Raw genomic sequence first — 10,576 nt, 5'->3', positions numbered from 1 at the left:
GTTTTCAAAGTAGAGCGAAAGACATCACACAAGCATTCGAAGTAAATGTTTATATTATATAGTTCACAGTGTAGATAGGTATTTCCCAATGCAACTTAGTAATAAAACGTACTGATATAGAAGTATGTTTCATACTTCAACGAAGTCCAGAAAAGAATGAACTGTTCATAAAAAGATTGACAGTATCACAATCCAACATTTTAGATATATTTATATAATTATATATAACACCATGTTAAAAGCAAACGTATTCTAAATATTTAATGTACGCAATATATATATATTTTTTCATAACACAAAAATAAAAATACTATTTATATAATCAAATCTGTCTATCTTAATTTGCTGTTTCAATATAAATTTGACCGAGTTTTGATGATAAATTATTAATCCGCAAGACATTGCCGTGGATTAAGGATTTTTAAAAGAGAATTATTAAGATTATAAGAGTTATTAAGGGTTTATATTATACCGATTTATGACGACGGTCGACGAATTCATTCTTATAAACCTTGATCAAAGATTACCAATCTCGTGAGCAAATTCCCATTGAAATCTTTCTATAGTGTGATCTATAGAATGACGATGTTCTTGTAATTTTAAAGCACGGCGAACGACTATGCATGCAGGGTATTTGATTGAGGTACCACGTCTGATTCACCAAAAGCTTTGAAGCAATTTTGAAGGCTCAAAGTCATTTCACATCTCGGTTATAACCTCGGATAAGCTGGATCATGTAATATAAGGTTGATAAGGAATGGGAATTGATTTCATTTGACAGTATAGTAGGCCTCGCCTGTCTGACTGTGTTTCTGAGTGCTGCAAATCACTTTCATGGTAATAATATAAATGGAAGGACAATAAATATATATATTTTGGTACATTTAGGAGCTCAGTAGAATGGGCAACGGAAAGCTCACTAGGAAACACCATCCACATTTGACGAAGTTTTGCAAATTAATATAAATAAACAAAAAATAAATAAAACCGCATGCACTTTCGACAAAGGATCGTTGACCAAACATCCGAGCATTCGTTATTTACGTTAATGACCATTCACCATACAGACCCTAAAAAGGGCAAAGCGTTCGGAATGCGCGCTGTCAGGTTGACGTAATTCACATGACGTAATGTAAAACAAGACACTTGGAGCATGAAAGCTTTTGAAATAAGTTCACAAAGGAAAGAGTCAAAGAGTCTGAGAGTGATCCATTGAAAACCACAAAGAGGTTGAAAGTTGTGTGCGTAAGTGGTGAAGTGGTATGGATATTGTACTGTGGGAACGAACCTGTTTCAGCAAATCTTTGAAAAACAGAAGTCGTGTATATATGTCGTTCGCGTTTTGAAACTGTTTATTTCTACAAAACCAGCACACAAAACTGTGTTTACGCCGGCGCCGGGAACTTCATGTAGTAATATGTCTTATTGGCACATGACCCTCCAAATGCACTTTGGCAAATTGACAGTCAGTCTTTCTTACGCATAAACACCAATACAAAAAATGAATCAGTTAAAATCGTTATGTATTATTCCTTATATTGTCTAACATTGTAGATAATTTCTCGCTTTGTTCTAAACAAAGGTTGTCTCGCGTGTCTGTAACTCTTATCTCATTGCAATATCTATAATTATTCCATAATTGTATTGCGTTTGTCGTTAATCACGATAACAAATTCCTTACATACTTTACCATGTATAAAAATGCAAAGAACTCGTTCAATGACGTAATGCAATTTGTCTATCCAAATATGTCACTCCAGCCGAAATGGGAATACAATATAATCGTGTTTTTATGAAGATATAGCCTTGGAGTTGCATATCAAACAAGCATTTTAGAGGGCCAACCATAAAATTTGTACCATTTGGACCATCTCAAGAATTTTTACTATTCAACTGAAAAATTAATATTACCTTTTGGTTGCCCTTGTTGTTTTGAAATTATTTTGACCTAATTCCAGTTGGTTGAATTCTTTAGGTTTTAGTTGTAGAAAGGCATCAAGCGTTTTCGAAAACGTTTTCGATTTGATTGTTTTGAGGTCTTCTTGACATTGTTCGAAAGAAAATATTTTCATTACACTAAGGTTACTCCAATTTCTGCCATAAATTGATAGTGTTCGTGTCCGCTTTGGCAAGATAATACGAATAAAACTACAGAAAAGCTATACACCGTGTGCACATAATCTAAATGTAACACATAGAATAAACAAATATATTAAAATTTGCCTATAAAATAGCGGCATAGGGGACAAAGACATTGCGAGCCTCACACAGGCAGGCACTCCAGTTGGGTCATTGTGTATGTAGCTCAGCACAGGGAAGGCACAAAAAACAAAATTAGCCCCAGACTCCGCAGTTTCAACGAAATTTATGGCCCTTACACTCTGCCACACAAATGACGCAATCTGCAACGGGGTAAAAAGCACTGAAATCATAACACGAAGCCGTGTGTATGTATAATACTGGTTGACTATCAGAACATTTTAAAACGGTAACTTGTGCTGAAAACGTGATTTGTTTTGCTTGCACCAAATAGGAGGCGAGCAGTTTAATAATTTGGCAATCATATTTTCCATTATACCGACGCAGAACGCGTCATTTGAGTGCAAAGTTAGCGCTCAGCGCTGGCCTCAATTCGTCCTCATACAATGGATGGTTAACACGCAACTTTGTCAACTTGAAGAACCACGCTGGGTGGATCATTTGATATAAATATTAACTAAATAACTACACTACAGTTTATACAGTATTATCATTGTCTAAATTATTCATTGCATAAAATTCATCGATACGTTCGATAAGCGGGGACAGTGTATCCGTAAAGTCCTTTATATCATGAAGTACATCTGGCTCGGGCGCAACTCCGCTGTCCGTTGAACCGAGGGCCGTCACAAAGTCCTTCCAGTACGGCACCGCCTTCACAGCCAACTTATTAAAAAATTAAATTAAAGAAAAAAATTAAAAACAAAAAAATTCAGAATACTGCTTCAACAAACGTTAGTGTTACGTAAGAGAACGTTTCTACTGTGTTAATGCGTTAAAACGCTTGCCACTCGCGCAATGAGCATTGGGCCTACTTGTTAAATTGTTCCCCTACAAGTATTTGTTTTAGATAAATACAGTTCAACTGTTCAAGTGTGTACAGTTGTTTAGGGCAATACTTGTTCACAGTTTCTCCTTTCATTAATAAATAAAAAGATAGCTTTGAATTGTCTATCAGTATTTGAGTAACTCCAACCAGATGCAATGCGAATTACAATGTTATAACATCTAATAAACCGACTTCAGATATCTTAAAACTATTTAATCATAATTTATGGTAGATTTCTTTGAAGAATATTCGTTTGCAAATTTAAAAATGTACAGGGAGCACAGACGACTACTCATAAAGCTAAGGTAAGGCTGGTAAGTTGTTCTTGGCAAACTGGCGAAGTCGTCCCATATTATTCTAACATCGGGTATTCCGCCATTAATGACATGACAAATATATTTTAAAACGAATATCACACAATGACTATCAACTCTCGGTCTAATTTGATATAAATCTAGAACTTTCTTAAAAAAGTACATTGAATAGTGTTTGTAATTCTCTCATCCCATTATGAGAGCAAATTTGTATACTTGGACATAAATGTTCTTATTACGCGCGAATGCCAATACATAGAATTAGTTATTGACAGCGAGTAGCATTTGAAACAAGACTTGTAAGTCTGATATTCAGAATCGCACTTGTGGCTGTAACTTATATTCACAAAATTGTGCGTGAATTGAGCGTGAACATGTCAAGTTTTATAAACTTCAGTTGGTTAAGTTTAGTTGGAAGAATGTTTAATTTCTTCATGTTGTTTCGTTTTATACATTTAGGAATTTTGAGGAATATTTATAAATAAACATTTATAAAGGTATACGACCTACAGCAGCGATCTCTTTTTGCAGGCAAGCACATTTATACACATTATAAACTAATCTTGTAAGAAGATCTCGGCGGGGGAAATATGGAAACATGACTCCTTATTCGAGTACTTCAGAGCATTGTTTCAACTATAATAAGTCTGAAGACTGTAAGTAACAGTATTAGACCATTGTTGGAAGAAGTTCAGTGTCATTTCAAGAAGAACTCTCGTTAGGTATTTTAAGCATTTCCTCTGTGTACTACCAACGTTAATGTATACGTGGACCGCCAGCAAACAAAGAAATTCCAAACCAATCGGATGTTAAAGAGTTTTACCGAAACCTTTTGACCATCCAAGAACCAGAATACGTTTTAAAAGTAAGATGAAGAACAGGGCATTAAGTCGTCAACAATTACTTCAACTTTCCCATCACCCGACGTGACCTCATTTCGCTCATACAGAGTACATCATGAATGTTATTTGTTATTCCTCGGGTAGGATATGAGACGAGGAATCATGCCTACACTTTTCCTTTAAACTAACAAAGGTATTTCTTTCGTGTATTTCTTTAAGTATTTTCGTCTGACCACCACAGTGGCCTCCGGTTTATGTCCGCCATTTTGTATTCGCCATATTGTATGCGCCATATTGTTTCGGAGGTTTGAATAAATGATTTTGAGAAATTTTTGCCGGACGCAACGCGCGCAGGGGGGGTGGGTTCGAAACTAACCTTGTTGTGGTAGGCTGACATATACGAGTACTAATAATCTTAGACTTTCTTACATACCGCGAATACCCCTCGAACCATCCAGCCGTGATATTTCCGTAAGGTTTTTGAGTATGCATTAGCTGAAACAGAGAAGAGTTTCCTTACCTATTTACACAATAACAGAAGGATATTGGGGCTGGGACGACCTCTACGCCCCCCCTACTACGCCCCCCCCCCCTACTTTCCAGTTGCAGTACCATGCATTCTTCAGCTCATTCAAGGCTTTTATGAAAGAAACAAACTTACATGCAACCACAACTAATTCTCTTTCTCCTTTGTTAATTTCCATTAGAAATGCATTCGTGAATTGTAACGCTCTAAAAATAGCGAACCGGATTTTAGTTTTTCAAGCAGTTCATGCAACTCGCTGTAAAAAACAAAAGAACTGGCTGAACTAATGCCTGCATGGTTTCCATTTAATCGTAAGTGTCGTGAATATGTCAAGGTGGCTGATTTGATAGAAATCGTAACCTATGTATGTGCAGTCGACATTGACCGATTTGAATACGAAAAAAAAAGACAAATTTACATCCAGTACTATTTCTCATGAGTGAAAAAGACTTGTTCGCGACAATTACGACTAAATGGAAACCAGCATTAAGGGATAACATCCAGATACAATTTCTTTTGAACAGAAATTGCGATCATTATACAATGCTGCAAAAACATCTGGATGAAGATACCTTTTCAGCCACAAGAGAGCATCGGTAGCCGAGTTCTTTACAGTACATGTATTAGAGTGAATCTCGACATTTATCATTGATTGAAGAGTAGAACAAGACTCTCTGTCCCCGTCGTATTTTGATGTCAATTTCTAAAAGATAAAAACACGAGACAATTTTTAAAGCAAGATGTGGTTTGGTGTAAAGGTTACATATTTCCATGCAGGGGGTTTTGAAAGAGTCGAGTTGCCTTTTGGCGACGTTCTCAGTTTCGTAGTTAAAACAATGTCACATTCAAATCATAGCTACCTTAATATTTCCACTGATATCAAGCTTCACTGGAGCGAAGGCAGTCGGCCCAAGCACGTCTAGGCAAAATATATACATTATTACTTCGAATAGCTACAAAAAGACACGAGAAGCATACGATAGGGTTACCCCCCTGGGCAAAGTAAGGAACATTAAGGAACATTAAGGAACACTCCTAGAAAAACATTTGTGATTTGCGATGTTTCCAAGAATGTCTCCCTGTTTGCCCATGCACAAGTGAAAACGATGTTGTTGATACTAGTTTCAAAATGTTCAAGCAAAAATGTCCCTTATCAGATTCACAAACATATGAAATGTTTCCGAAATGTGATTTGTATACGTTACAAAAACAATGTGGATGTGTATCATAGACTGGATTATTACGGGTTAAAATATTAAAAGGAAATGATAAGAGAAAAAAAAACAGTCTTTTCATTGTTCATTCAATGCACTTACCAAATATTGGAAGAATTGAATTACAAGCCAGTAGGAATGACTTAGTCGGTATCTCACCATTTTCCGACACTTCAACTCCTTTGAATCTTAAAGAAAATAAAACAATCAGCCTGGAGTTGGTTGTACCAAAGTTGCATAGCGCAACCAAACTTGATATTCATTGTTTTAACCGTTGAAAAAATGCTTGAAAGTAGCGAAACTATAGTATTTTTTTAAGCATGACAAATCGACAGGCTGGCTACGCTACTGCCCGGAGTTAATTTTTCACATCCCATGCATCATACAAATCGTAAAGCTAAAGCACAATCATTACCTGTTTGGAGCGGTAGAAAAAATTGTTGGTGCGATCGTTATTTCTTTTGCATCAGAGAAAGCTTCGCTTAAATTCAACGCCACATCTTTCGTGACTTCGTTCTGTCCTGCTTTCACAGAAAGGCCGGGTTTTGCTTCGTCTTTTCCGATTGTTTCTTCATCTATGCATGTGCGTGGAGAAAATGTAGGACAGTTGATAAATGTTGATGTGCTAAATGCTAATGTGTTCGTTCACATTTACAACAACAAGCATTACCAGGAAAAGACGACGGACTGTTTTGATTAGAACCGGTCGAACTTGGTGATGAAGAACTTGGAGATGATCTGTTGAGAGAAACAATGGAAGGTAGTCAGTTATCGCCAAATAAGATATCTTTTATGTCTTTCTATCTGAATCCCTCGATCTTTTACTAACTGTTTGTATATTTGTTCATCTATTTGTTTGTTGTTTCTTAACGTTATTTGTTTCTTTGTCTTTCTATTTTACAGATGGCTTATTTCTTTATTTATTTGACTGCAATGATAATTTAATTCTCTGGCTTCCTTTTGATTGCATGGTTTGCTGAACTGTCTCTTTCAAAGGCAACATGGCTGGCTGCCTGTCTAAAAATGTTTTGATTGCTTGACTGTCTATTTGTTGATATAAAGAAGCTGTTTACATGCTTGTTTATATATCCGTAAAGTACAATAAGATAAAACAAAATGAAACTCGATTAACACCACGACTCAAATAGCAGGTTACCTAGAATCCGCTTTTCTTGACTGTAATTGATTTGATAGCTTAATGCCTGGTCTACTGAAAGTCTACAGAGAAAATTGAAATGCATTAAAATCGAAACTTTTTATCATCTTTGAGATGTTTTATGAGTATGCTTTCAACTACCTTGTGTGCAGAAGCAAGAGGAGATATCGGAGAAGAGAGTGGTGTCCCTAAAGTGGCATAAACAAATGAAACAAAGGTATTTTCACAAAAGATTCCATACAAAAATTCTTGATCTTCGCACAAACAGCTCAAAATGAGGGCATCGGTGTGTATACCTGAACCAAACTTGTGTTCAGCAATCTTAACACAGTCCGCTAAATTCGTGAGAAAAGCATCACATGTCGCTGATAGGAGAGTGGCGGCTTCGTGGAATTCCTAGAAACAGACATACGATATAGCCTGTGACGTATTTGCCGACAAAACACTGATCAGGGCCTGCGAAAGATCCGTAAGTGGGGGGGGGGCAAATATTTATATATTCACGCTCAGCATTATTAGTTTCTTTTGAAATCGATGGTTTCTATAGTGTGCTAACATGAATAACCCCCCCCCCCACCTAGCCTCTGTGACTGTTCCTGAGTAGGTAACTGGATGTACCAAGAAACAAGACATTGGCCAAATTATCGGCCATTTTCGCACTTTTTAAAAATTACCCTTTTATTAACTAAAGTTTCCAACTACGGCAAATAGTTTCATATTATCATATACAGCACAATCAAGTATTTCCAAGAACTAAAAAGAATGAGCGTTAATCGTCCCTAACATTCCAGTTGTTGTTATAGTTCACCGGGTGACATGTGACAAATCAAGAAATGGCGGGAAAACTGATGTTCACATTTTGGAAATGGCTTTTTCACGCTTGATTTTTTAAAGTCAGGTTTTCAAGATATTTTTGCGTGTGGCGAGGAAAAAGACGAGTGAAAATACAACAGAATGTTATTCGCGATACTGGAATACTCAAAGAATTTTCTCACAAGCTATGTAAGCAAGAATTTAAACTGTATATTTGTGTTTTATTTGAACGTTTTTCACTAAATTCTAAAATGTTAAATTTGATCTTCCGTGATTTTTGCCCTGCTATAAGAAAAACCAATATAATTTCAAAAACCAATGAACATTTGCAAAAGAAAAGAAAGTACGGGCCATGAAATAGGTCACGACGGAAATTTGACACCTTTTCATTTGGGAAAAGGAAATGCAAATTTTTATAAATAGTTTATCACAAAACTAATCTCACATGTGATTTCTCTTTGTCTTCGCATAAGTTTTTGATGGCGTTAATTTGATCCAGCAAAATGTTTTGGCAAACATGCATTTCGGACATCTTTTCATGGAGGGTCTGCTCAGGTGGTGCCTGAACTTCAACTATAATAGAAGAAATTAAATTAGCAACCTTGAATCCTATAATTTTATTTGCCTGCAATTGGTTAAGGCATTAGAATTGCCATCCAAAAAACCAATTTTATTTACCCTGATTATTTTTATTAGTTTTTTCTGGTACATTTCCTTGTGTAAGACAAGCTTTTGATGAACCCAATGCCACAAGCCATTGTTGTCTTTCACTGGCTGTGGTCGCTTTGATGTACATGTATTGATCTGGGGGGAATTTCAAATTGATTCGCAAAGCATCACCAACTTGGGCTGTTGAATATTGAGAAACATAAACTGTTGAAAAGCCCACCATCATGAAAGAAAAGACAATTGACAAGGCAGGGGTTGACTCTTAAATGGAAACTCTCAACTGAGAGAAGAAAAGGTTTATATTTTTTACAGCATGTGTTTTGGAAACTAAGACAAACCTGTAACATCACAGCAGCCCATTTTCACAGATCCTCTACATCCCAGTTTAATATCATCCTGAGATTTGTAATAGGACAACACACCAAAATCCAGGACAAACCATCTCAACTGCCAACCTAATATCCAAAAATAAATCATTGAAAATATTCTTTGAAAAGGACAGCTAATCCAGCTACCTGTATTTGTTAAAAGTGCTGATGTTGCAAGGTATTGTATTGTGCTGGTGATGTGTAGCAACTATAAATTTAGTATATGGACCATGAAATACCAAAAATGTGATTCATGTACCATCATGTATCAATTGATTGTTCCTGACAGTGGATAGAGGTATAAAGAATACATCCATTATTGTTGCAAGTAATTTTGCCTTCATATCATTTAGTGAAGACTTGTTGTTTGACTAGTGAAGATTATTGGAACTAATATGCAGTCCTAAATATTATATCTTCCCAGACGTTTGTACAATACTTCAGCCAAGCAAAAAGGTTTGTTCAGGACTGGACATTTTTATTGGAATGGGTATGAATTTTCCAGTCTTCTACTCAAGTAAATTTTGCTCAACTTAATTTAGTCATTCTTCAAGTTAAAGATTTATTTGTATGATGCTTGTTAGCCAGCTTGCTATATCACTGTAGTTCCTGGTTGGATTGGATTTCCTGTTTCCACTTCTGACCGAATTTATGGAATTAGGTTGGAAATTTCACTATCCAGTTGTTAGATTAGGAGATTACCAGTGTCAAAGGACAATTTTTGCAGTATTTATAACAACTTAAAGCCATGTGTTTAAAGTTAATAGATGAACAGTGTGAATGTCATGGAAGGCAAAGGTTATCAACTAACAACTATTACAAACATGTAAATTACATTAATTTAATTGAACAGATATTATATAACATTGCCTGCTGTTGATAAAATACCTCATTTGCCTTCAATTTAGTATTAAATGCGAGAGACATAATTAGTGTATTTATATATTAAACATAAACGCGTGAATAAATAAGTATTTTTAGAATAAATTTATTAATATTTACTAATTCGAAGAGCACACATCTCAATAATAATGGTAGTGGTACATTACTAAATTAAAACATTACAGTAATATTTGGCAAACGAGATTGTCATAGCCTAAATTAAAGTTTTATTTTTTAAGCTTTTCAAAACAATAAACGGTTGTGTAAACGAGCTCAGCGTGAAGTTAAACTGCACCATTTTTTTTATAAAATACTGAACTATACCCACCGCTAACATAATTTGTCCATTTCCAAAGGGCGCCTTCCATGCGTGGCATGGCAAAATAACTCTCAGATATTGTCTTGCATTTTCTCGAAGAGCGAAAAACCTGAACAAAGTCGAAATCATTCGCTGAAACGGCACTTGAAGTCTTAAACTGCAATCAGCGAAGTTGCCACGTTGCCGCCATCTTGTTCCGTGTTAACTGTTAAGGTGGCTCTGTGTATGCAGCAGAAATTCAGGGCTGGTTTTGGAAAGTGGCGCAATTAACTTCAAGCAACTTTAGTAACTTTGCTTAATACTTTTGGCTATAGTTAGTGACGGAATCGTATTCAACTACGCAAAATTTGTACAACTGGCCCCGGTATTACGATACAAAATTGTA

At 35.9% G+C, this 10,576-nt stretch overlaps 1 protein-coding gene across 1 annotated transcript; it reads right to left on the bottom strand.

Annotated features, from left to right (window-relative positions):
• Positions 1-1,448: 1,448 nt before the first annotated feature.
• LOC114517742 (pleckstrin homology domain-containing family A member 8-like) lies at positions 1,449-10,485 on the bottom strand. The gene is made up of 15 exons (XM_028537552.1): positions 10,201-10,485; positions 8,961-9,077; positions 8,632-8,802; positions 8,399-8,526; positions 7,437-7,536; positions 7,282-7,328; positions 7,141-7,202; positions 6,655-6,722; positions 6,400-6,559; positions 6,087-6,172; positions 5,631-5,689; positions 5,343-5,473; positions 4,906-4,976; positions 4,678-4,739; positions 1,449-2,925 (listed from the first exon to the last, which is right to left on the bottom strand). The coding sequence occupies exons 1-15, from the start codon at positions 10,247-10,249 to the stop codon at positions 2,737-2,739; spliced, it is 1,500 nt and encodes a 499-aa protein (XP_028393353.1). The 5' UTR covers positions 10,250-10,485; the 3' UTR covers positions 1,449-2,736.
• Between the last annotated feature and the right edge of the window lie 91 nt (positions 10,486-10,576).

Source organism: Dendronephthya gigantea, unplaced genomic scaffold (assembly GCF_004324835.1).
Source record: "Dendronephthya gigantea isolate DGI-Jeju-01 unplaced genomic scaffold, DenGig_1.0 000009F, whole genome shotgun sequence".
Classification (NCBI taxonomy): Eukaryota; Metazoa; Cnidaria; class Anthozoa; order Malacalcyonacea; family Nephtheidae; genus Dendronephthya; species Dendronephthya gigantea.
The sequence above is the reverse complement of the archived record's forward strand: the minus strand, read 5'-3'. Positions and strand labels throughout refer to the sequence as shown.

Excerpts from the sequence above, each read along its gene's own strand:
- LOC114517742 (XM_028537552.1), bottom strand. The coding sequence starts at position 10,249 with ATGCCACGCATGGAAGGCGCCCTTTGGAAATGGACAAATTATGTTAGC. Across the intron at positions 6,723-7,140 it reads TCAAGAAAAGCGGATTCTAG|ATCATCTCCAAGTTCTTCAT; the intron begins GTAACCTGCTAT and ends TTCTCTCAACAG. Across the intron at positions 6,173-6,399 it reads TTTTCTACCGCTCCAAACAG|ATTCAAAGGAGTTGAAGTGT; the intron begins GTAATGATTGTG and ends ATTTTCTTTAAG.